Below are 27333 nucleotides of genomic sequence, written 5' to 3'. Positions count from 1 at the left end.
TATAGCAAATGTGGCTCAATTTTGTGCTCGTGTGAAAATTTTTTAAATTGACACTTTCCTCTGAGCACCAGAGTGAATTTAAGTTGCGTCAGAAGAGCGGAGAGATGGTATTTGTGTAAATCTGTGAAAGGTTTCTTCTTGTCATGGTGCCAGTGTCAGGCTGTGCTTTGGCTTCTCACCAGGTTCTGTCGCTTTATTACTTGCTAGACCAATAAACTGTAATTTGGAGTCCGACAGGGATCGCCTCCCAGTCCCAGCCTTTTTAACATACGCATGACACTCTCCGATCACAAAGCATCACCATCATCAGCGCCAATGACACCCAACTCATCCTCTCCCTAACAGACAAAACCACTACCAGAACCCACTTCATCAACTGCATGATCATTGTAGCACACTGGATGCAAACATACTGCCTGAAACCCAACTTCGACAAGAAGCAAATACTGGTCTTTGGCAACAAGACCACCCACTGGGACTCCACCTGTTGGCCGTGAGAGCTAGGATTAACACTCACACCCCCAGACCACACAAGAAATCTAGGGATCATCCTAGACCACAAGCTCAATGAAGGAAAGCACCCTTTTTGGCATGGTTAGCCCCTCACTTTTTGCCTGATGTTATTTCAACTGAAAGTGCACTGGTTTCCTGCTAACCAGGTTCCCAGTGCCAGACCTCTTTCTCCTAAAACTGCACAGTTGTTTTTCCAATTAACAAAACCTTTAGTACCCTCTGTAAATCCCAAGGTAATTAGGGCCTAGGATGCTAAAGAAGGCCCCTAAGGGCTGCAGCACCAGTTATGCCGCCCCCAAGGAACCCTCACCAAACCCAGACAGTGCTGCCATTGCAGACTGCAGTTGATAGTGCAGGTAAAATTGAAAACACAACCTGTCACACACCCCAGGTGCCAGGTCCACTACTACTGTATGTGTCAGGTGTAAGTAACCCCAAGGCAAGGTGCATCAGGACACATGCAAGGGCATATATGCAGGAGTACATGTGCCCCTGGTACGTCTCTGTCAATTCTTATACATAGTAAGTGAACTGGGAAGCCATTTTAAACACATGTGCTGGATGCTGGTCACTATGATTTTCCCAGCTACATGGTGGCTTCTCTGAAGCCAGGGATGTTTGGTCTCAAACATCTCAGATTAATAAACCCTCACTGATTCTAGTGAGGGATATAATAATAAATGCAACCAGAGTGCACCTTAGAGATGCCCCTGAAAACCTTCTAGCTACTGACCAGTTTAGCCACCTTATACAAGTTTCTGACTCCCCCAAGGTGAGAGCCAGAGACAAAAGCCTGCACTGGGCAGGGGTGTTAGCACCACACCTAGACAGGATGGAAATTCCAAGGTGGGAAGTTTCAAAAGCCTAGTCGCCTTTGTAATGCAACCCAGGTCTCTTCAGATGGCAGAGATGATTCACCCCTCCTGTCATGACTGCACTTTTGTAGGGTTTTGCCCACTTCCCAGCGAAAGTGGTCATACAAAGGGTGAAGTCACCCTAAAGGTGGTCAATCCATTGGCTACTACCTGGTACTCCCTGCAATGCCCCTAAATTGAGTATTTAGGTGGCACTCATGAACCCTAGAACTCAGATTCTGAGGACCTACGAAGAAAAGGACAAAGAAGAGACACAATAGCAGAAGAGGAGAAGAAGGAGCAGCTGACCTGGTACCAACCCCGCCGGCCTCGGCCTATCTGCACTCCTTGACCGACTCTGCACCAAAAGACACCTAGTCCTGCAGCTGAACCTCCAGAAAACTGGGAGGACTCCCTGCCTTAAAAAAGACTGAAGTATCCTGGGAGCAGCAGACCTGCTCACCAACCAACTCCAAAGAAAGGACTCAGCAGCCTCTGGAGCTGCAAAGATCTGATGCCTTATGTCACCACTGCACCCACCGTCACCGACCCACGTGGGAGTGGACCTGCAGTGCCAGCAGGGTCCCCGCTATCTAGAGTACAAGTCCATTATGGTTTTACCCCTCCTGGACTCCCTGAAGTTGCCTGCAGCCTCTGCATGCAAGCCCCTCTCTCCTGCAGCTACTACAGTAAGACATCCCAACACCTAAAGCAACCACTGCACCTGTCACTGCAGGCCCCGAGTTGAAGTAGATCCCTGGTATCAATTATGTGCCCCGGCTCCCCTGAGCTTGAGTCCACTACTGGGTCACCCATCCTGGACTCCCTGACAACACCTACAGCCTCAGACCAAAGGACCCCCAAACCGCGAGTGCTCCAGGACAAGGAAACCCAGTGCCAAAGGTGAACCCGGCATTCGCTGCAGCTGGGCCTTGGAGATGAGGACAAAAGTTGCACCTACATTCCTGAGCACCCCATGTTTGTCACTTACCTGTTGCTTGCCCCTGACTGTCCCCCAACTGAAGCCTGCAGCATTAATCCATGGAGACCAATCCCCATTGAAATACATTGGGCAACTGACGCGTACTGACCCTTTGTACCAGGTCGCTCCAGTGCTGCCCGGAGTGACCTGTTGGTGTGGTCCTGACCCTTGCCCAGTACTCACCTTTAGTCTACAAGATTGGTCCTGTGAGTCATCATTAAGTGACGGTTTGCGGACTGTGTTTTCCTCCTATAGGTTAACATTGAAGAACTCTGAAATTGCACTGTAGATTTTTGAAACTAAAAAGTATTTATGCTTGAAAGCGTACTTATCTTATAATGAAGTTCTTGGGTTTAAAGATGGATAAGGAGGTCAACCTTACCCCTTACCTCCAGCTTTCTCACAAGCAGTTAAGTGCCCTCTGTAAAGGGTACAAAATTAAAATAGCCTCAAACTCTACCTCTGTAAAGCTCCAGGAGCTGGTGGCAGAGTATGAGCAGGTCCATTCTACTGATGGAGCCATTGACCCCGCAGAGCAGGGCAGCTCAAGTAAAGAGGAGGATCTGGACCCTCCACCACTTGAAAGAGAGGAAACTGCACCCCACAAACATCCCAAAGTGCCTAGAGCAGCCACCTCTAGTGAGGATGGATAAGGTTCCTCAAGGTCCAGAGAAGAACTCTCTGAAGAGGAGATTCTCTTAGAAAGACTAGGGGCCAGATGTAGGTAAGTTTGGGTTTGCGACTCGCAAATTGCGAGTCTAAGTGACTCCCAATCTGCTAGTCGCAAACCCATATGCAGGATGGTGTCCCTGACACCATCTGCAAATCACAAGGGGGTCGCATGAATGAGGTGGGTCGCAATTTGCGACCCCCTTGCGATTCGCTGCACTCACAGGGATGGTGTCCTGCTGGAGACAGCAGACCACCATGTCTGTGACTGTTTTTTAATAAAGCTGTTTTTTCTCCTTTGGGAAGTGTTCTCAGGAAAGTGCAGGGATCGACTCCTGATAATGAATGAGGCAGATGCTAGGTCCTATGACCTCATGAAGGACACCCCAATTGAGGGCTTTGGGCTTACTCCTGAGGAGTACAGAATCAAATTCAGGGAGACTCGAAAAACCCAGAGCCAGTTCTGAGTAGGTTTTGTGAACTTGTCAGTAAAGACACTATGTGGCTGGTTAAAAGATAACAATGTGCATGATTATGAGGTGCTTTTCAATTTATTGATGAAAGAGCATATGTTGAGTATTTGTGTGCAGGAGAAGTTACATAATTACCTGGTAGACCTAGGTCCACTCTCTCCTCAAGAATTGGGAAAGAAGGCAGACTACTGTGTCAAGACAAGGGGGACCAAAACTTTCATTATTGGGGGAGACCACATGAAAAGAGCCCAAAAAGCCCCCACAAGGGGAAGAGGGTCACCAAAACAAGGATAAAAGTAAAGAGACTTCATAGGAGCCCCAAAAACCTGCACAAGAAGGTGGGCCCCAAGACTACTCACAATCCAAGGGTGGGTCAAAGGTTAAAACTGGGATCCCTAAAAGGCTTGATGTCCTGATTGTAAGGCTCTTGGACACCGAACTGGAGATCCTGCCTGTCCCCACAAAAAGAATGCCCCTAGTGCACCTGCAGTAAACGGAGTTGTAAGTCTCCAGATAGAATTCCAGGTAGGCCCTGACTATGTTAGTGAGCCGATTGAGGCAACTCTAGTCTCAGAAAGTAGAGTAGGTGGCCAGGCTGTGTGGCCCAGTGATCTGTAGAGATACAGACAACAGCCACATATTAATGTGGTTAAGGTTGAAGTTCTGAGAGACACTGGTACCAGTGTCATCATGGTGACTGAGAAACTGGTATTGTCAAATCAATATCTGACTAGTGAGACAAATACAGCCCTCAGTGCTGATAATCGGGCTAATGTACATCCCATGGTGATGGTATCCTTAGAATGGGGAGGGGTTACTGGCCATAAGAGTGCCATGGTATCTCCTGCAATACCAGTACAATGTCTGCTAAGCAATGATCTGAAGTCCTCAACATGGGCTGCAGTAGAAAGTAAAACCCATGCAGCTATGATGGGTATATCTGAGTGGGTGTGTATCAAAAACCAGAGCACAAATCAAAGCTCAGAGTGAAAAAGTGGAGTTGGAGTCTGGAATAATGGTCCAACCTACTGAGGGAAAAGGCAAGAAGACTGGGGAACCAGTGTCAAAACAAATTCCAGAACAGGTTACTTCTCCTCAGTGGGAAAACCTGTCAGCCCCAGAGGAAACTGAGCTCCAGGAGCTTGGCCCTTACAAGGTCGAGCTCTTGGGCACAGGAGGACCCTCTAAGAAGGATCTGTGCCAGGGGACCCGTCCAACTCTTGACGACTTGAGACAGCGGGCTGCTGATCAGGAAAAGGGAGATATCAGTGGCTCCCACAGAACCTATTGGGAGGAGGGACTCCTTTACATTGAGGACAGAGACACAAAACACTTTGGCCCATGATATCCCCCTAGCTGGGCATCTTGGCCGGGCAACAACGTGTAGTAGGTTTGTAAACTGCTGGCCAGGTATGTCCCAGAAGGTGAAGTAGTTTTATAACTCGTGTGCTATCTGGCAAGCCAGTGGCAAGACAGGTGGCCACCCAAAGGCCCCCTTAATTCTACTTTTAGTGGTTGATGTTCTTGCGAAAGGGTAGGGTTTGACATTGTCCGCCACTGTGACCTTCCATCTGCAAAAGGGAACAGATTAATACTGGTTGTAGGGTATCATGCAACCAAGTACCCTGAAACAATTCCCCTGAGGACTACTACTTCCCCTGCTGTAGCTAGGGTCCTCATTGGTATATTTACCAGAGTGGGCTTTCCTAAGGAGGTGGTGTCACACAAAGGTACAAACACCATGTCTGGCTACCTGCAGCACATGTGGGATGAATGTGGTGTGACCTAAGTTCACTACCCCATATCACCCCCAAACCAGTGGCCTTGTTGAGAAATTCAACAAGACAAATAAAGGTATGATTGGTGGACTCCCTGAAAAACTCAGAAGGTGGCAGGTTGTCTTACTTCCATGCCTGATGTTTGCTTACAGGGAAGTGCCACAGAAAGGAGAAGGTTTTTCCCCTTTGAACTTTTGTTTTGGTATCCTATAAAGGGTCTACTTTGTCTTGTGAGGGAGGGCTGGGAGAGACCTCTCAGGGAATCTAAACAGGATATTGTGGACTATGTGCTTGGCCATCGTTCCAGAATGGCTGAGTACATGGAGAGAGCACCTAAACTCTATCATGACGGAAGTGAGATGGCCATGCTCATGGTCTCTGATGAGGGAAAGGAAGCTGAGAGTGAACCTTTCCATGACCTGCTCTCCAGCAACCCAAAAGATGGCTTAGTTGAAGAAGTGGTCTATTCAAACACCCTCATTGACCAACAGCAGATTGATTGTAAGCAAGTCTTGCAGCAATATACTGAACTCTTCTTCTTGACCCCTTGTCAGACTACCTGGTGAACACATGACATGAACACTGGGGACAGCTTACCTGTCAAGAATAAGATTTACAGACAGTTTGATCATGTCAAAGAGAGCATCAAAGCTGAGGTAGGCAACATGGTGGAACTGGGAGTCATTGAGCACTCTGAAAGCCCCTGGGTGAGCAAACCCCAAACCTCATTCCCAGGGTGGAAAAAAACAAATTTGTTTTTGTGTGGACTATATGGGTCTCAATGCTGTGAAAAAAGGCAAATGCTCACCCAATTCCTAGGACTAAAGAACTGATTGACAGGTTGGGGGCAACCAAATATCTCAATACTTTTGATCTCACGCCAGGGTACTGGCTGATAGGTCTGACCCCTGGAGCAAGGGAAAAGTCAGCATTCTCCATTCCTGAGGAGCATTATCAGTTTACTTTTATGCCCTTTGGATTGAAGACTGTCCCTGCCACCTTCCAAAGGATGGTGAACAAAGTCCTTGCATGGTTTAGAAGACTTCAGTGCAGCATATATTGACAATATTACTGTCTTTATCTCTACCTGGCAGGATCACCTGATCCACCTTGGCATTGTCCTCGAGGCTCTGAAAAGTGCAGGATTCACTACCAAGGCAAGCAGGCACCAGATAGGTCAGGGCCAGGTAATATACTTGGGTCACATTGTAAGTGGAGGCCAAGTTCAACCACTAAAACCTATGATCCAGACAGTTCTGTACTGAGTAGCTCCAAGAACCCAGACCCAAGTCAGGGCTTTCCTGCAATGTTAAATTACTCTATGTTGTGATATTCTATGTATTCTGAGTCCGTTTAGGGCAGGTAGAAATGTAAGCAGGTCTGGAAAGGGATAAAAAATACGCTGGGAGCCCACAAATTGGGGGTCAAGCGGTGGAGTCAGACAGGAGATGGTGTGGAATCTGGCAGTCAACACATAGATTTATTTTAAAACATGCTGGAGCAAAGAAATTATCAACAACTGTGAAAATCTGTTCTGGCTTCTTGATTTTGTCACAAACAGAATGCATTTCAAGATAACATTTAGCCTTGTAGCATCTGCTGCGGAGATCTTTTCACCAACAGCAAATTCTGTGGTATAACAGCAGTAAGATAACTCTAGTTGTCTTTGCACTTGCTGGAGGGATCTGTATGCAGTCTAGTCACTACTTTAACCCATCATAAAACAACATAGACAGTGCCTGTTGCAAAGCACAATCTGTAACAGGCGGGTTTATATTTTATATGGATAGCTCAGTGAGTTACCTGTAGATAACAAGTTACAATCCTTGTAATGCTGCTCAGAGAACTATGAACTGGCATTAAGGTGCTGCATGAAAACAGCACTGCATATGTTTAGAAAGGTACTGTTTATTTTCTCAATATGTTGTTATTATAAGGTTGCTAAAATGTGTTCCTTTGGGTAGTAACAAAGACGTGTTAGTGCACGATAAATGAATATTAGTATAATTACTCATGTGCACATATGCATATGAAGTTCTTATAGTTTATCTCTTGAGCAATTGTGAAATAAGAAGCTGATTTTATTTGTGTCCTGGCATCAAGGTGTTTGTTTCCAGCTGTCTTTCTTCTATGAAGACACTCGAACAAAGAGACTGCGGATGGCCCATTAAGGGAAGCACTAGAGTGCTGATGGCCTCTTAAGTGAGGCACTTGTGTGGGGTGCAGCTGGAACTGATTTAAGAGCCCTCCCTCAACCACTTCAGGTTAATGCACTGAGCACAAAGCTCACAATATGCTGGTATCTATCTGTTTTAAGTTCCCCTTCTGCCAAAGCCCCATAGCCTTGTGGACGTACCAATGTATTTCATGCATGTGGACTCACAGGGTTGTATTTTTAATCTCCCTGTTTGCCAAAAGTGAAGCAGTGCTCCCAAACTCTTTCCCAAATATAAAAGGACTGGATTTAGAATAGTAAATCATCCTCTCCTAGAATATGCGGGGATATTTCTATGCCTCTCTGAGTTTTATGGTAGGTATACACATACAAACCTTTTCAAGAGGCACAAACAGCAGTGACACCACTGGGACAAAGTTAGCACATTCCACTGGTGCTGGCCCAGATCTGCCCCAATGATAGCTGCAGGATTCAGGATTGAGGCAGAACCCCCTCATTTCCTGAAGTGACCATAGTGATCTCAGAAAGGAAGCCTGGTCAAAAGAAAAATACTTTAATTTGTAGAGAAATAGCGAATATGATTTGAGGGCAGCAAAGATGAGGATATTCGAGTAAGTTCACGTAGGATACAATTTCCCTGCCTTCTAAGAGCAGAATCTATTTTGTCTTTTGGGTACCATATTTATCTCTCATGACTTGAGTGTCTTTTTATCCACAAATGTTAGACTGAAAAACCACTCAACACACATTACAAAGACTGCTGAGCTCCAAGTGTGGTCTAACCAAAACAGTGTTCACACACAGATAGCAAAGTTTTGATACAACAGAAAAGCAATTTGATTAATTGATTTGACACAGGAATGGGTTCCACTACTGGATGTGGGCATGCATGCATATGCAACCCGCATATGTGAATGATGACTATGCCAGCAAACCACTAATGCGAGCTTCAACACCTGCTCACCAGCGCCATTGTATCACTATGCCCAGAAGTTACAATTAATCACATACAATCACTGACAACTGGACAATAGCAGGGATCCAGATCAAACTTAAAAATACCTACTGGTATACCCCAAGAATTTTTCTTTATCATAGTGTACCAAAAGTATAAATAAAACCAAGCTGTTTCTTGTTTCTTATGGGTCAACAATATTCGCTGGAAACATTAACCCAAAGCCAACATGTTTTGGCCCTCTCTAACAGCCCAATTGGGTCATGGGGTCTTTGTCAGGGCCAATAATCACTTTCCCTGCCTAGCCCACGGACAGGGTACTTCAAAAAGTGAAGATGTCTTAAAATTAGGTGAGAGCAACAGGCCTCACACATATGAATGACACTTTGGTTTGAAAGGCAGTTGACATTTTAAACAATACTCTCAAAAGTTCTTGGTTGTGTCCTCCCTGCTAGTATCATCTTACCAGTGGTGTGGATAGACAGCCAATGATGAAGCATGCCACTATTTAGTGGGTGAGGTGTCTATTCTAATTCTTGGAAGAATCCAACAGGTTAATTGAATGAGAGGTTAGGCTCAATAAGAAACCCCATTTGGACGAATGGTCCAGATTATTTAACAACTCTTGCAACCTAGTCACTATAGTGTGGTATACAGCTTTCCTGAACAGAAGGTGATCAGAGCATGGACGAATATGGAATGGCAAATTATTCCAATATAGCAGTGCCAGATTGTGAGAAATTAGCCTCTTTCTAGCATGGTTACCCCCACTTTTGGCCTGTTTGTGAGTGTGATTTTACTGTGTCACTAGGATCCTGACAGCAGGACCCCAGTGCTCATAGTGAAAAACCTATATGTCAGTGTGTTTTGCCTGTCTCACTGGGATCCTGCTAGCTAATGTGTGTGTTGTCAGTAGTGCTTAACTGTGTCACTGAGGCTCTGCTAATCAGAACCTCAGTGCTTATGCTCTGTCTGGTTTTAAATTTGTCACTGTAGGCTAGTGACTTAATTTACCAATTTCAATTGGCACACTGGACCGCCCTTATAAGTCCCTAGTATATGGTGCCTAAGTACCCAGGGCATTTGGGTTCCAGGAGATCCTTATGGACTGCAGCATTTCTTTTGCCACCCATAAAGAGCTCAGACAAACCCTTTCACAGGACTGCCACTGCAGCCTACTTGAAATAGTGCACACATTATTTCACAGCCATTTTCACTGCAAAGTTACTAAGTGTGAGGGCACCCTTGCACTAGCAAAGGTGCCCCTACATAGACATAGTTCAGGGCAATTTCCCAGGATATTGTGAGTGCGGGGACGCCATTACACGCGTGCACTACATATAGGTCAATACCTATATGTAGCTTCACAATGGTAACTCTGAATATGGCTATGTAAGGTGTCTAAGATCATGGAATTGTCCCCCCATTCCAAATCTGGTATTGGGGAGCCAATCCCATGCATCCTAGGGGCTCCAATATGGACCCCCAGTACTGCCAAACCAGCTCTCTGAGGCTTGCATTGCAGCTACAGCTGCTGCCACCTCACAGACAGGGTTCTGCCCTCCTAGGGTCTGAGCAGCTCAGTCCCAGGAAGGCAGAACAAAGCATTTCCTTTGGGAGCAGAATGTTCCACCCTCTCCCTTTGGAAACAGGTGTTACAGGTGGGGGAGGGGTAGCCTTCCCCAGCCTCTGGAAATGCTTTGAAGGGCAATGATGGTGCCCTCCTTGCATAAGCCAGTCTACACCGGTTCAGGGACCACTTGTCCCCTGCTCTAGCATGAAACTGGTCAAAGGAAAGGGGAGTGACCACTCCCCTGTCCATCACCACCCTAGGGGTGGTGCCCAGAGCTCCTCCAGTGTGTCCAGGACTCCAGCCACCTTGCTTTGCAAGGTGTGGGGGCACTCTGGAGGGTTCTGAGTGGCCAGTGCCAGCAGATGACATCAGAGACCCCTCCGGATAGGTCTTTACCTGATAAGGTAGCCAATCCCCCCTCTCAGGACTATTTAGGGTCTCTCCAGTGGGTTCCCCTCAGATTCTACTTGCAAGTTTCCAGCAGGAATCCTCTGCAACTACTTCTTCATCCTCTGACCTCAGATCAACCGCAGACTGCTCCAGGAACCTCTGTAACAGCAACAAAGTATCCACAAGGGATACTTTTCCTCTGCAACTTCAGCTCCAGCCAGCAACTGCAACAGTTGTCACGGTGTGCACGCTTTGAGGACTCCCTAACTTCACCCTGCACCAGAAGGACCAAAGAAATCTACTGTGGGGTGACGGAGTCACTCCCCTGTTTATGCAGGCACCTTCTAATTCGACAACCGGTTCTCTTGGACTCCTCTCCTGGTGACGAGCATGCTAATTGGAACACAGAGGGTGGACCCCATTGACACAGACTGTCCTGAGGTCCTGCAGTCGCAATTTAGATGAGGTAAGACCTTTCCTTCCCCCAGAACGACAGTACCCCTGTGCAGAGCGTCTTCTTCACCTCCTGAGTCCTCTGTGCACTATTTGCAAAATTCCTTCATGCACAGCCTTGGCCAGGTCACCAGCACTCTATCCTGTGACGCTCAACTTGCTGAGTTGTTCTCCGGCAGAGTGGGACCTTCCTTTCTAGTGCTGCATCAACTGCATTTTGCACCTCCTTTGTCCCCATGTCCTGGGACTCCCTTGGGTGCTATCTGGTGCTTTGAGGGCTCTCTGAAGTGGTGCGAGCCCCTTCTTCCTCCTCACACAGAGTTGAGGCCCCCAGGTCCCTCCTGGGTCCAGATAGCGCCTAGTTGATGCAAAACGCCACTTTGCCGGAACCAAGGCTTGTTGGAGGAATCTAGTGCCAAAACTCTCCTGCATCCAACTTCACAACGTGGGACATCCTTTACATCATGCAGGAATCTGATGGCATCTTCCTAAGGTGCATTTCTGCAGTCTTCGTCCAACCAGGGACTCTTCTTTTGCACCCTCTTCTGGGTTGGCAAGGGCTCCTGTCCTTCCTGGAACTTCTTTCGACTTCTGGACTTGGTCTACTTCTTTTGCAGGTCTTCAGGTCTAGGAATCCACTGTTTGTTCTTTGCAGACTTGGTTGGTTCTTGCAGTAATTCCAATCACGAGGTGTAGTGTGTTCTAAGGAAACTTGCAGTACTTTACTCCTGCTTTTCTGGGCTCTGGGGTGGGGTAATTTACTTACCTTTACTGTATTCTTACTCTCCCAGTGATTCTGCACACACTACACTTCTCTAGGAGGGGAATTGGTGATTCGCAGTCCACTTTCTTAGTATAAGGTTCGTGTGACCCCTAGACCTATTTTCTCTCATTGCATTGTATAGCATTTCCTGTTGTTTGCACTATCCTATGTCTAATTACTTGCCTTAGTTTGGTGTCAAGTGTATCAATTGTGTATAATACTTACCTCCAGAAGTAGTATTGCCTCTAAGATATTTTTGGTACTGTGTCAACCAAATAAACTACCTTTATTTTTGGTAACACTGAGTATTGTCTTTACTTGTATATAAGTACTGTGTGACAATAAGTGGTATTGCAGGAGCTTTGCATGTCTCCTAGTTCAGCCTAAGCTTCTCTGCTATAGCTACCTCTATCAGCCTAAGCTGCTAGAACACTACAACATTTCACTAATAAGGGATAACTGGACCTGGTATAAGGTGTAAGTACCCAAGGTACCCACTACAAACCAGGCCAGCCTCCTACATTACGCAAAGGATCGGCCCCCTGGTCGAGTTTTTCTGATTCTTGGGCTCATGAGCCGTGCTTGTCACTGGAACTAAGGTATCTCAAAGGACAATGCTGAATAAGCTTTTGAGATAGATAAAGTGGACCTTTCCCTATCAAGGCCTTATGTGTTGGGCAGCACATTTGGTGAAAAAAATGATCTTACGCACTGGTAACCAGTAGAGATAATGCAGGAGAGGAGGAGAGGCTGACCCACCAGGAAGGTTGCGAATGAGACAGGTGGTTGTGTTGTGCACAAACTGTAATTTAGACAGCAACGCTTCATTCGCCACAGCCAATAAGGTATTGCCATAGTCCAAGCGACTGATGACCAGAGCTTGAACCAGCGTTTTCTTCACTGTCAAAGGAAGAAAGGAAAACACTGTTCTGGGTAGGCACATTGTTTGAAAACAAGAGCCTGTGAGGAACCTAACCTTCTCTTTCCTGGAGATGGGTTGGTTCAACCATACTCCCAAGTACAATAGCATGTAAATATAACTTCATCACATGGAATGTGAGGGGGTTTGGCTCCCCAGCAAAACGCCGCAAGGTATTTGCTTTCCTGCTGCACCAACATACACATATAGCCCTATTACCGGAGACGCACGACAGGTGTGAAGCTGTGCAAATTGCTGGAGGAGACAAATCTATGTGACTACGTATTCTGCGTATGCAAGAGAAACACTGATATGGGTGGCACTGGGGATACCACTTCTAACGCCGGATTGGAATAGATGCAAAGGGCAGATATACTGTACTAGAGGAGATGCTGCATGGGACAGACCTCTCAGTAGCTACTGTCTATGTGCCTAACACTGGCCAGCTGCAAGTTTTGGATGCCTTATACCCTCACCTTGCCAGAACTACTAGTATGAATAGGATTTGCAGAAGGACTATAATCTGGTTTTAGATTATGCCCTACACCACTCTTTAGCACCTCTACGATCTGCCCCAACCACACCTCTGGCGCATGGCTTTGGATAGTGAACAGCAAAATGGGGACTGTTGGATCTATGGCATGAAACTAAGTCTAAGACCAAACACTCCTACTTCTCTAGTGTATATGACCTTCATACACATCTGGATAGGATACTGGGTTCCACTGGTTTGATACCATGCATATACTTCTGAATAACTATGTCACACTTACTCAGATCACAACTCCCTCCTGGTGACACTACTGTTGGGGAGGTCACCAACTGTCATATCCATGTCGTAATTACAGTCAGACGCACAATTAGACCCCCCCCGATTTAGATACATGATCGGAGAGGCAATTGAAAACTATGTTACAGAGAAAAGTGGCACAAAAATGTAGTCATATAGGGATATGCATCAATACCTCCTATGAGGTCAAGACTACAGTTGTGAAGCAAATATTGGATGTAGAACAATAACATAAGGATCTAGAAAAAAAACAGTAGTACAGAACCTGCAAGACAGACCACAATTGCTTGAACTGATGAAAACACACCAATCCTTGATAGAATGCTTGCACTGTCTTTACTGTAAAGAAAACCTCATGCAACAGCATATGGAAGGAGACTGCATGGCTACTGATTTCAGAAACACCAGTGAAACCCATAGGAGCCACTCAACTCCACATGGGTGAAATAGTCATGACACAAAAGAAATTAACAGTGCATTTGTAGAATACTAGAAAACTCTCTACTCAACTGCAGAGATCCCACAGAGCGCTCATATCTCCCATTTTCTAGGTAGGGTCCAGCTACTGAGACTCACTGTTGCTCAGACTAGCATTTTGGAGATGGACCTGGAATTAAAGGTGGTGGCAGCCATAGACCCATTAGCAAGAGGGATGGTACCAGGGGAGGGTAATGTGCCCTCGAGTTCTACACCACATACCGGTCTGAACTGGCACCCAAATTACACCAAATGTACACAGAGGTGTTGTGAGTAGGTTTGCTTCCTCACTCCACAAGAGAGGCTATTACTGTAAAACTACCTAAGCCTGGGCAAGACACTTTAGATGTTCATTCCTATAGGCCACTCTTGTTACTGACCACATAATAAAAAAACAAAGGGAAAGATCATTGTGAATAGGATCTTACCATACTTAACACAGTCCGTGCACCCAGATCAATGTGGGTTCATCCCAGGATAAAACACACATGGCAATTTCCACTGTTTGTGGCACATAATAGAACGGGTGACTGAGGAACCCAGGACCCCATCTGTGCTGTCTCTAGATATCGAAAAGGCCTTTGATGTCCTATTGTAGCCATACTTGTTCACAATGTTGTCCGCAAGTTGGACATGGCTTCTTGAAGTGGATACACTTACTCCAAGCTCAACTCTTAGTAAGGTCTGCACAGGTGAAGTTTATTCAGACAGGTGCCACTTGCAACAAGGCACCTGACAGGGATGCTCCTTGGCCCTGATTTTGTTTGTCCTTATCATGCAGCCGTTGGGCCTCTTTAATGCGAGCCAAGGGCCCTGAATAGGGAATTCCTTTGGGGGACACATACCATGTGGCAGAGTGGTATACAGATGATGCATTAATATTTCTGAGAAACCCGGAATGGTCAATATCCCTTCTTGCACCAACGCTGACAGAATTCGGACAGAAAGTTAATTGGGAAAAGTCCTGCATGTACCTGCTGAAAAAGCCACTGATGATGGACAGACCCCCATTATATTGGGGACACACTATGTTGGGAACTCATCACTTTCATCATTGATGAATCTGTTGTCCGGGTCCGTGGCACCCTTCTGTTCTGGTTCTGATTGTCAGTATCTCCTTTTGGCTGGGTGGCTATCATAAAAATAGTAATTCTTCCCTGCCCATTATATTTCTTTATAGCCCAAGCCCCACAGTTACCGAAGGCACTCTTTCGGGAGTTGAGATCATTATTTTCAGAACTGGTATATGGGACACAGCGTAAACGCCTTGTACTTGGTAAGGCCAGGTACCCCTTAGATGGAGATGGTATGGGATTACTGCTCAGCTAGTATGGATGATGAGATGGACAGAGATACGGACTAACCCAGAACAACAGGAATTAGAGCATATACTACATGGGGTGAAGAACTCTCCTAAAATCACTCTACCATGGGACTAAACTGAGATGCAATGACCCTAAGTCAGTATGGGTTACTAAGGACTGCTGGGAGAAATACACTAAGAAATTGGGGGTGGAATCCCCAGACTACCCCTGTATCCCACTGTGGGTGATGCTAGGATTACAGAAGTGTTGGATTACCACAGTACGCAGATGTGGACACAGTGCTGCATTGGCACACTGGGTGACATTTACGCTGACGGTAAATTACTCACATTCAAAGGCCCAGTAGAAGATCTTGGATTGCACAAAGGACAGTAGGTAACCTTCAAAGGAATGTGTTGCACTCTCTGAGACCTAGGGGGCGGGGAAGCGATAGAGCCACCACACTAGCAAGATCTAAAAGTATTACTGACACACAGGATACAAGGCAGGGCAGTTACGTGCATGCACCACACCCTGGTCCCCACCTTCTCAATTTCACAGGACCCCTGAAACTCAAATAGGAACAAATATTTGGTCAGGACATATCAGAAAAGGAATGGAGGAAAATACTGGAGTATACTAAAATGGTAAACAGGAACCCATAATTCAAATATATGCAACTCAGTTAACTACACTAAATTTACCTATCCCTGATGTGTCTGGCTAACATACAGCCAGGGCTCCCATCAGAATGCCCCAGATGCCGAACTGCTTGGCAGACTTTGTTTCCACATGATATGGGACTGCTCACGCAATGCTCCCTGTTGGACTATTATCCTCACACTGCTGACAGAACTGAATGACAGACCGCTGCAAAATACGGCATCTGTATGCTAACTGGGGTGTTTACCGAGACTGATGTCGACCAGACACACCTCCAGATTCATAGATTTTGCTCTGCTTCTAGGCAAGCAAGCGAGAACTAGGCACTGGAAGGAATCAGAGCTCCCATCGAGGGCACACTAGTTGCTAGACCAAATTAAATGAAGCCTGGCACTGATACATGTACTGACACACATTTATCAGCAGACAAGGAGGGGATCTGCCACCACGGAATGGGACACACTATTTCTGGTTCCATAAGCCAAGCCATTTTTGCTGGCCTTAGGATTCTACATACTTTACCACTGCTGACCACTGCTAAAGTGCTTGTGCTATTAACCTAAAACATGGGAACATTGGCGTCTTTCATTTACCTATAAGTCCCTAATAAAGGGCACTGCATGTGCCCAGGGTCTTTAAATTAAATGCTATTAGTGGGCCTGCAGCATTGATGTGCCACCCACTTAAGTATTCCTTTAAAAAGGGACAGCCTGTGTATGCAGTTTTAAACTGTCATGATGACCTGGAAAAGTAAACCTTTTTCCAGGCCTAAACCTTACCTTCCTTTTTAATACACATATGTCATCCCTAAGGTAGGCCATAGACAGCACTAGACAGGGCAGGGTGCAGGGTATTTTAAAAAATGGGCATTCAGTTTTACGTTTTACATATCCTAGTATTGAAATACTGAGACATTCATTTTTCATTACTGCAATGCCTATCTCTCCCATAGGATAACAATGGAGTTGCCTCATAACCTTTTATAAGTATAACGTCCAAATGGGAAGAGATACATTTTCCAAGTTTGGTGTTTCTGGAATCACAATTTAAAATTCCAACTTATGGTGAAGTCGGATTTTAAATCGCAATTCTGAAAATTACACTTTTAGAAAGTTGGCATTTTCTTACTTAAGACATTTGGGCGGTCATTCTGACCGCGGCGGTCGGCGGTCGCCCGCCCGCCAAGCGGTTCCCGCCGAAAGACCGCACCGTGGTCAAAAGACCGCGGCGGTCATTCCGGCTTTCCCGCTGGGCCGGCGGGCGACCGCCAGAAGACCGCCGGCCGGCCCAGCGGGACAACCCCTTCAACAATGAAGCCGGCTCGGAATGGAGCCGGCGGAGTTGAAGGGGTGCGACGGGTGCAGTGGCACCCGTCGCGATTTTCACTGTCTGCTAAGCAGACAGTGAAAATCTCTGTGGGGCCCTGTTAGGGGGCCCCTGCACTGCCCATGCCAGTGGCATGGGCAGTGCAGGGGCCCCCAGGGGCCCCATGGCACCCGTTCCCGCCATCCTGGTTCCGGCAGTGGACACCGCCAGAAACAGGCTGGCAGGAAGGCGGTCGGAATCCCCATGGCGGTGCTGCAAGCAGCGCCGCCATGGCGGGTTCCCTGGGCCAGCGGGAAACCGGCGGGAAACCGCCGGCTTCCCTTTTCCGACCGCAGCTTTACCGCCGCGTGCAGAATCGCCCAGGAAGCACCGCCAGCCTGTTGGCGGTGCTACCGCCACACTCCGCAATGGCGGTCATGGACCGCCAAGGTCAGAATGACCCCCTTGGTGCCTGCTGCCTGTCTCTGCTCACATGTCTGGGGTAAGGTAACAGCTGGCCTTTACGTATACCTCCTAGGAAGCCACAGGCAATGAGAGCTTAGGTGTGACCTGATGGGCCTTGTTGTGCCATCCTGGGCAGAATGAGTGGTAGGAGGTGGTCACAGCCTCACTTACACCTGAAATACTGTGTCCCATCCACACACAAAAGGCTGCAAAACCCCCTGTAGTGAGTATGGAGCCATACAGAAAGGGCAGGGACTCTGCACTTCAAAGGCATGTATTTGAAGTCTCCCTCACTTCAAAGGCCCAACTGGTTGTAAGTGCTGTACTTCTGGCATCACCCCTTCAATACACCTCTGGACCTGTGGATACTCTACCAGGAAGAAGGACTGCTGTGCTGCTGAAGGACGGCCACTCCAATGGACTGCTACCCTGCTGGACTCCGGCTTTGCTGCGCTGATCGGCTGCCTTCTGCCCTCTTGCCTTGGATTAAAAATTACTGGACCTGCATCTCTCTAACTGAGAACCCAGAGTGACTCCAAAGGCCAGTTTGCTGTCCTCCTGATCTGAAGCTTCAGGGACATAAAAGACTTCCAAACATCTTGTTTCTGCATCTGGAATCTGCCATCAGTGAGTCTGCCCTGCCAAGTGGTGCCACTCTAGTCCTGGACCCTTAGAAATGGGTCTAAGGTGTTTGCTACTGCAGAACAGGTGCATCCTCTGCTGTGGGAGCAGAAATAATGCATCGCTGCTGCTCCATGGAGCAGAGCCGATGCATTACTGCTACTGCTTGGTTCAGAACCAACACAACAGACCTGCATTGTTGCTGCACCCCGCAATTTGGGATCGATATACTGCCTTCGGAACTGCAACTGCTTGGCGCTTCCCTGGAGCAGTTCCTCACATTCCTTGCTGGTGACGATACTACAGCTCTGCATCGCAGCCTCTGCACTCATCGGAAATGACACATCGCCTCAGCTGCACAACGCATCCGTGACATTGGCCTTTGCATTGCAAATGTGACAGGACCTCACACTGCAACCTAGCTGCATCTCTGAACTCAGGCATCACTTCAGCTGCTCAATGCATCTCTGTTACCGATCCAAGCAACACTCCGCAACCAGGATTTAAAGTACTTTGGTTTAACAGGCCTAACTAGGTACCTGTGCTACATCGTGGTCGGTACTTTTGACTTTGTCCAAGTCAGGCATGACCAGATATCCCTGGGTGGTGCTTCTTGTGTCTCAGCGCTATTTTAAAGTTTACTATTTAAAAATTCATATCTCAAGTTCTACTTATTGGATTTTTGTCATTTTTGTTTAGTTTTATTTATTAAATTAAGTTCTATTGTTCTAACCTGGTGTGGGATCACTTTGTTTAGTGTTTTCACTGTTTTACTGTTTGAAGTGTTGCACAAATACTTTGCACATTGCCTTCAGGTTCAGTCTGGCTGCTCTGTGCCAAGCTACCAGAGGGTGAGCTCAGGTTAATTTGGGGGTTTCTTGTGCCTTACCTTAACATGAATTGTGGTTGCTGCCTGACCAGAGCCCACACCTCAGTCAACCCATAATCAGTTTCTCATATCTATTATTAGAAAACTAATAAAGAGCTATACATAAACAATAAATCTCCCCAGGATTCACATCCAATCCAGAACACAAATCTCTCACAGTGATTGTGGCAGGTATAGGTTATCCTTAGAAAAGCTCAACATCTGACCATTTTCCTGACTCAAAGTTCAGCAGAAGCCCTCATTGAATGTTTTAGAGTCACTAATTGCATCCTATGCAGAACAGACCACTAGAACATGTCAGAATAGCCCAATTACAAATAAAGACTGTTATGGGGCCAGGCAAGCGAGAAAGCTTTCTCCAGACCTTTCACCTTAGTCATTCCTTGAGCCACCCCCTAGAATTCAGGAAGTAACATGCAACCAACCACATCATTGATGACAACATGCTATGATCTGTGTGTACTCTCATACTTCGGTATTTATGCAGAATGCATAACATACTGACCATGCCAAAACTATAAAGGGGAAAAATCATTGCACTCCACCACATGCAGTAGAAATGGGGGAATACTTATCAACTATTCACTCAACGAGCAAGCCACTTTTCTCTGCACTGCTCTCCGTGAAAGAGGGTAGGAATGTAGCATAGTTATCATTATAGGGTGCATTCCTGCTCTCTGTCTGCGCTGCTGCACAAACTGCTGTCTAACACTAAGGCAGGCACCCTTGCACCGTGGTGCAAGGATGCCTTCATTCTAGGCAGGATTGTTTTTGGGACACCATCCTGCACAAAAAACAATCTTCTGAGGGTTTTCCCTCTTTCTAACTGTGCTACTGAATGCAGCAGACGAAGAAAGAGTTAAAACGATGAAGAATTAGCATATATCTCCTCGTTATGCCTCCACTGCGAAGGCGTAGCATTTTGACTCATTCCCAGTTCTACCACTAATGGTAAATCTGGGAATGCGGCAAAATCCATGGGTGGATGCGTAGGAACACCCACACTCTATCCATGCAAAGCCTCCTTAGTGCAGATTAACGTGAGGCAGCGACTTGCGCTGCCTTGCGTTACTGCACATTTACCAAGGCACGCACGGCTATGCAAGATGGCGTTGCATGGTAAGGTAAATCCCATTGCAGGTTTTGCGTTGCCCTTCCGTGGCTAAGGGCAACAGAAAACCAATATGCCTCGAATTGTTTTCCATCATCATTCAGATAGTGCCTCTCGTGCCAGTCTTTCTGCAGAATGTTCTCCAATAATGAATCCCCTCCTAGTTTTATTAATTTTAACAACATTTTCCAGTTAGGGATTTTAATTCAAAGAGAGTAATATGTACACGATGTTTAGCCCCATTTTATATTTTTTCACATTTCATGCTGAAACGCTTCTCCTAGAAGGCTGATCACTCAATGGTATAGGTGTGACAGCGCCTATTATTTTAAGGGACATGAAACATTCAATGTAAGGCGAGACACCTAATATTACACTTTGACTAAAAGTGAATATTTTAACTCTACTTTGCACTTCTATGCATATTTTGATCCTTTAAATTATTAGTTCCGCCTAATGAGCCTGGTGTGATTTGTTACACTAAGTACATTTGTTACAGTTAGTACCTTCCATTTAGAAATTATACTCCGTCGCTTATAATTTAAATAGTGGACGCATAAAAGAGATAATAGGTACAACTTTCAGAAGAGGTCACCCATGGAGGATGTGTTCATGTCTAGAATAGCTTTTGATGATTTTCAGTACGGCATTTTACAGTAAATCCGACGGTAGAAGCATTTGGAAAAGTAACAATCGCGCATACAGTTTTCAAAGTAGAGTGGTATCACAATACGCAGATGCAACAAATGTGACATATTCTTTCGACTTAAAAGATATGAAATGTTACTATTTATTCTTTACCTTGTTCTAAAACAAATTTTTGTAATTGCACATGTGAGACTTTGTTAAACAAGAGTTGTAAAGATAAAAAATATACCTATTTTCCCTTTTCTTCCATTGACTCCTGGTTCTCCTTTCTTTCCTGGTATTCCAGGAAGCCCATCTGTACCATTGTACCCAGGAAAGCCGTCGTCGCCGGGTGTCCCTTAACCAAACAAAGCGGACAGTTCTAGAGCAGGTCCTTTACTTACAGTCTACAGATTTTGTTGACGGTAACGCCGTTTTTACTATAGTTCCAAACTAATCATTAGTATAAAATAGATTCTTCAGTTAAGTCCCGCTACATTTTGTAGAAAACACCTTTGTTTAGAAGGGTTTAAGAAGCCAGTGTGCATGGAGCTGAGAGGTAAACGTTATTAAGTCACAAACACTCATAATCCAAAGCTCTGAGCATTCACGACTCCTAAAACGATACTTGCTATGTGCACAACTCATTTTAGGACTCATTAAAGTTATACCAACTCCTGGGTAATTCCTGTTGCAAATCACTAAGAAGTTACTGTCTACCAAGTTAGGAGGTAACTGATTAGCAAAAGGGAAAGCGTCCGCTTTTTATCCCTTTACTATTGTGGTGGCAGCTTCAGGAGGGCCGAAGCCGTGGACGATCGGATATGGCCCACGTCAGGATGTCCATAGGACCTGAGCTGTGCAGAGAAGGTAGGATATTCTTTCACAGAAGTTGAACGTAACAAACACATGTCCAAATTTAGTTATGATTATCTTTGGATACAACGTCAATGCATTGTTTTGAAAGCCACATATTATACAAACATAAATATATATATATATATATATAAAGAAAGAGCGAGAGAGGGAGGGAGATAGATAATACATGGGATTTTGTAATACCTATATAAACACTAGTATCTAATTTCTTTATGAATTTCAATTTTTGATGCAGCCATTATTACAGTCGAGTTCGGACATCACAATGCCTGCTTCCGCAGCCAGCAGCCGATATGTATCCCTCTTCTGTTTTTAGAGCATTGAAGTAATTATAAAACATGTTAGATAAACATTGTTAAAAGAATTCATTAAACTGAACTGGAATTATTCCATTGATTTAAGGGTACTCGGGCTTTTCAAATGATAAATGCCGCCCTTTCCTTGCTTAAAGCGCCACCAGTTTTACGAATTAGAACACAATCAAAAGTTCTCTATTACCAAATAAATTACATGGATGATGCTTTAAACTGTGGCAGCAATGATAACTGAGGTTTTATTTTGTGTTATTAGAATATTGTACCATTTTGTGTCTATGGCATACATGCTTGTAAACTGTGCAATAAATAAAATACACAGTAATGGTGCACTCATATTCCATCCCCAGAGGCTTTAACAAAGAGACTGTAGGGCTGCTTAGACAAATTGAGCAAATAAAATACGTTAGAAAAAAAAATCTTACCGGGTGTTCCGGGTGGTCCAGGTGGTCCTAAAGTAATTAAAAAAGAAATTATGATTCAAATTAATAATACTATTCAGTGATATTAAATAAACAAATAGGTAGCTATGAAATATAAAAGAAACGTTGAATATTTCTACATTTTGCTTGAGTTGTCTTAGGCATGCCTTACAAAATAAAAATCGGTAACACGTCCGATAGAACTGCATGTACAGCAATATTAACAGATACTAGGCCATATTGTAAAGAAATAAAAATCACATCCTGCCTGAAATGAATGTCAAATTTAATAATATGGAAAGACACAGCTAAATCTAATGTTCATTATTTAATTTTTTCCCAAATTCCGTTGATCTGTGGAGGTAAAATAGATCTCATTGAGGTACACCAACATTTAGGTATACCACCTTGGAAAGGGAAGCTCTAGCAGCATAAACTTGGAAACGGACCATCTTGGTTAGACATTAATATAGACCGAAGCAGGCTCACTTTCGCAAGAAAATTTTGTTGTCCTCATATGGCAGCAGCCAGAAGGAAAGTTGAAAGCCCAACCTCCTCTCAGCTCGTGGACGAGGAATCCTTGCTGCACGGCAAATGCGCACCTTTTCACGGCCTTCTGCTGAACCAGGTAACCATGCTGCTGCCTCAGTAGAAATAAGGTTGCTCTCTAGTGGGTTCTGTCTCTGGGTGTAACATATACATATTATAGGCTTCGAGTCAGCACCCTGCTCATGGCTGAATGCAGTGCTTAATTTGTAAATAAAAACGTGCCGGTGCCTAAAGCTCTCCTCTGGAACACGCGGCTGCTGCAATTAAATGTTCGAGCATAGAATGTGAGACAGCGTACTCATGAAGCCATTACGGGCCTCTTTAATCAATTTACAGCTACTTCTGCCCCTTCAGCTCACTCTTGCAGGTTTAAGCTATTTCCCTTTGTGACCCTTTTTTTAGTTTTGTTCTCTTTCTCCGTCCTTCCCATATGTGTCTTTTGCTCGCAGCAAATGCTTGAGGCAGAAAATAGGTGCCGGCCCTCAAAATCAAATGCCGGTGCCCCGCAAGGGAAACCACTGGCCCAAATTAAGCATTGGCTGGATGGCTTTCTTATCTATGTCAGTTCCCTGCTCCTTGTTCATTGGCTTCCCTCACTTTTCTTGTGATTTCTGCCTTTTGTTCATTTTGAGCTTGCATTGTTTGTGGATGGCTTATATCCTTCCACCCCTTCTGTGAGGTGACTTTTTATTAGTCTTTTAGCACAGGAGTACGTTGCTTTCGTTTCTCACATCCACACACCCCACTCCTGATTTATCTTTCTTCTTAATTCTTTGCTTTTTACTTTTTATGAGGGTTCAGCAGCGGCACATTGCGAGTGGGATGCACCTAGCCATTTGCTCATATGTTGTCAACCCTTCCTCCCCTCTCTCCTCTTCATTCCTTGATCTATGTTTGTAATTATTTTTGTAAGGGCCTGGCAGTTGTTACCAACATCTTGCTTCTTTCAGATTGGTTGACATCCCGTGCAAACTGTACTTTAGAATTTGTTGTTTTAAATCAATTGTTAGTCGTTTTGGAAAATAAACAAAGGCTATTGGTTCATCAGTATGCATGTGCACATATATGTGGCCATCTTGGAATTCTTTTTTTTTTTTTATGTCCGAGATGGCTGCCCATGCATGCACATGCACGGTCACTATTGAGCAATCATGTTAGAACAATTATTTTATTATAAACTAAAAGACATTTGTTTCCAGATGGCCAACCAAGCCTGTGCTTGCGTGCTCATGCACTTAAGGCCAGCTTTTTAAAAACAAATTTGCTTTATACAGTGCACACAAGTATTACAAGGACAATAACTCTCCATCTTGTTATGAAAGCAGAGACCTTTTGACTTTTCCAAGAAGGCAATCAATCATTGAATTTATAAAGCACGCTACGTACCCGTGAGGGTTTCAAGGCGGGGGGGAGCTGGTGTTACTGGTCGAAGAGCCAGGTCTTGAGGAGTCTTCTGAAGGTGATTAGGGGGGTCATTCTTACTTTGGCGGGCGGCGGAGGCCGCCCGCCAAAGTAACCCCGTCAGAACACCGCACCGCGGTCGAAAGACCGCTGCGGTGAGTCTGAGATTTGCCCTGGGCTGGCGGGCGGCCGCCAAAAGGCCGCCCGCCAGCCCGCCAGCCCAGGGCAAATCAACCTTCCCACGAGGACGCCGGCTCAGAATTGAGCCGGCGTAGTGGGAAGGTGCGACGGGTGCAGTGGCACCCGTCGCGTATTTCAGTGTCTGCATAGCAGACACTGAAATACTTTGCGGGGCCCTCTTACGGGGGCCCCGCGGCACCCCCTACCGCCATCCTGTTCATGGCGGGTTTCCCGCCATGAACAGGATGGCGGTAGGGGGTGTCTGAATCCCCATGGCGGCGGAGCGCGCTCCGCCGCCATGGAGGATTCAGAAGGGCAGCGGTAAACCGGCGGGTGACCGCCGGTTTACCCTTTCTGACCGTGGCTGAACCGCCGCAGTCAGAATGCCCTTCGGAGCACCGCCAGCCTGTCGGCGGTGCTCCCGTGGCCGGTGACCCTGGCGGTCACCGGCCGCCAGGGTCAGAATGAGGCCCTAGGTCTTGAGTCTGTCGCAGGTTGGTGGGGAGGGTGTTCCAGGTTTTGGCGGCGAGGTATGAGAAGGATCTGCCGCCGGAGGTTTTTCTTCGGATACGGGGGATGACGGCAAGGGCGAGGTTAGTGGAGCGGAGCTGACGGGTGGGGGTGTAGAAGCTGAGTCTGTTGTTTAGGTAGGCTAGTCCGGTGTCGTGGAGCGCTTTGTGAGCATGGGTAAGAAGCTTGAAAGTGATCCTTTTGTCCACGGGGAGCCAGTGAAGGTTTCTCAGGTGGTGGGAGATGTGGCTGTGGCGGGGTACGTTGAATATCAGCCGGGCGGAGGTGTTTTGGATACGTTGGAGGCGTAGTAGGTCTTTTGCTGGGATGCCTGTATAGAGTGCGTTGCTGTAGTCCAGCATGCTGCTGACGAGGGCCTGTGTCACTGTTCTTCTTGTTTCTGTCGGGATCCACTTGTAGATTCTGCGGAGCATGCGGAGTGTGTTGTAGCAGAAGGAGGAAACTGCGTTGACCTGTTTAGACAAGGTGAGGGAGGATTCGAGGATGAAGCCCAGGTTGCGAGCGTGGTCAGATGGTGTCGGCGGGATTCCTAGTGCGGTGGGCCACCAGGAGTCGTCCTAGGCAGAGGGGGTGGGTCCGAGGATGAGGACCTCCGTCTTGTCCGAGTTCAGTTTCAGACGGTTGTTTCTCATCCAATTGGCGATGGATTTCATTCCCTCGTGGCACCCTATTAGTCTGGAGTCACTGTGCATTGCTTGTCACATTTACAAATATAAATTTTCTCAATAAGTTTCCAAGATATCAGCCGTGGTGTAAAGTGTAATTGCAGCAACGTGTAATTGCAAATGAAGCAAAATCGTAAGAGAAAAATGACCATTGTAAGGTATAAAGAATTCAAATTGAGCAATGAAAAAATCACCCATTCTGCACGAAGCATTGGAGCGTTCATATCACTTGAAATTGTTCCACTACCAGATGTGATGTTGTACGAGAATGACTCTGATACATATTTTGGCTCTGTGATTGCTACTGGAGTCTTATCCATTCAAATGTGGATTTAAATGTTGGTCATAATTCGACATGGATGCAATAATTCCGATAAAACACTGCCATTTCCTGTGGTCCAGGAATTGAAGCTGTATTCTTCTTCTCACAAGAGCACAATGGTATTACCATACTAAGAACATCACTACAGTATGTATTATGTGGTAGATGGTATTGTTTGGAAAACAGTTTCCTATTAGATCAGGGGTCTGACAGAAATGATTCAAATTGCTTATGTTTTAAAATGATCTCTGAGAGACATTATCATTTCTGACCCTCTTGAGAATCTATGGGACATACACGCTATGAAACAGTTATTGCTGGATCCAGTTTCATATTCCTCCTGAGAGAGTGGAGATCCCTGTTTGAAGGCAGAACATCTATTTGTTTTCAACATTTTGGAGACCATTATTTCCATAGATCAAAAAGCCCCGAGAAAAACACACACACAGTCACACACAGGGGAAGCATTGTCCAGTCCCGCCCATAAATAGTTGTAGAAGTTTCTGAAAATGATTTCATTATTTCAGTAGGGATGATAGGTATGAGCCATCTGCCTTTTATAATTCTCAAGAATTAGAGACACTCAAAAAATCCCGATGACTAGCAATAGATTTATATATTCTACAGAGTTCATTGATTCATTCACAAAATATGGTTATGCCTAATAGAAAGAAAATATAAATGAAGAAAGTGTGTGGAGAACGATATTTTGGCAGGTTAAGGGCATGCATGATTGCCAAATAAATTATTAATTGAAACAAAATGGTACAATAAAATACAAGCCTGTTTTTTTTCCTACCCCCCTTAGTGCCTTTCTCTATTTTCCACTTGTTTTGTGCCTTTTTCCCCCAATTTCAGGCCTTTTACCCCCTCTGTTGTGCGCCTCAAAGGACCCCCTCCTAAACCTTTTCCTGCCTCCCGTGCTCCTTATCTGTTGTTCCTGCCAGGTCTCCGTCCCGCCTCTTCTAACATCTCTGCAGACCTGCCCACCAACTCCCGCACTCCTCAGCCCTCCCAGGACCAGAAGCAAGTCTGTCTGTGCCCTTTGCACCTGGACTGCATCCAGCACCACAAACCCTGGACTGATCCCCCCAGCGACACCCAGCAGTGCCCCTTCAATCATTCAATCTGGGATGCCTCTTCTCCTGCTGCTGTTGCACCACACCACAGTAGAAATCTTAAGCTGCACCTACAGTTGGTTTCCCTGCAGCAGCCTGCCCACACATCCCCTGCAAGTATCAGTAACACCACCAACATCCCTACATAGCACCACACACTACATCAAACCCACACCCCATCACTCACTCACATGCATGCTAC

The 27333-nt window shown here is 45.8% G+C and overlaps 1 protein-coding gene across 2 annotated transcripts in view; it reads right to left on the bottom strand.

The window, feature by feature from the left end:
* GLDN (gliomedin) overlaps nt 1-27333 on the bottom strand; it is a 434453-nt gene that overhangs the window by 260676 nt on the left and 146444 nt on the right. The window contains exons 3-4 of one of the 2 annotated variants that reach the window (XM_069222482.1): nt 22369-22395; nt 21001-21108 (exon numbers count right to left, since the gene is read on the bottom strand). In XM_069222482.1, coding sequence (XP_069078583.1) covers nt 21001-21108; nt 22369-22395 — 135 coding nt within the window. The remainder of the gene's footprint in view (nt 1-21000; nt 21109-22368; nt 22396-27333) is intronic. The other variant, XM_069222483.1, reaches the window with a different exon arrangement.

Source organism: Pleurodeles waltl, chromosome 3_1, assembly GCF_031143425.1.
Source record: "Pleurodeles waltl isolate 20211129_DDA chromosome 3_1, aPleWal1.hap1.20221129, whole genome shotgun sequence".
NCBI classification, from domain to species: domain Eukaryota; kingdom Metazoa; phylum Chordata; class Amphibia; order Caudata; family Salamandridae; genus Pleurodeles; species Pleurodeles waltl.
Note: the sequence above shows the minus strand (reverse complement) of the source record. Positions and strands in the feature narration are given on the sequence as shown.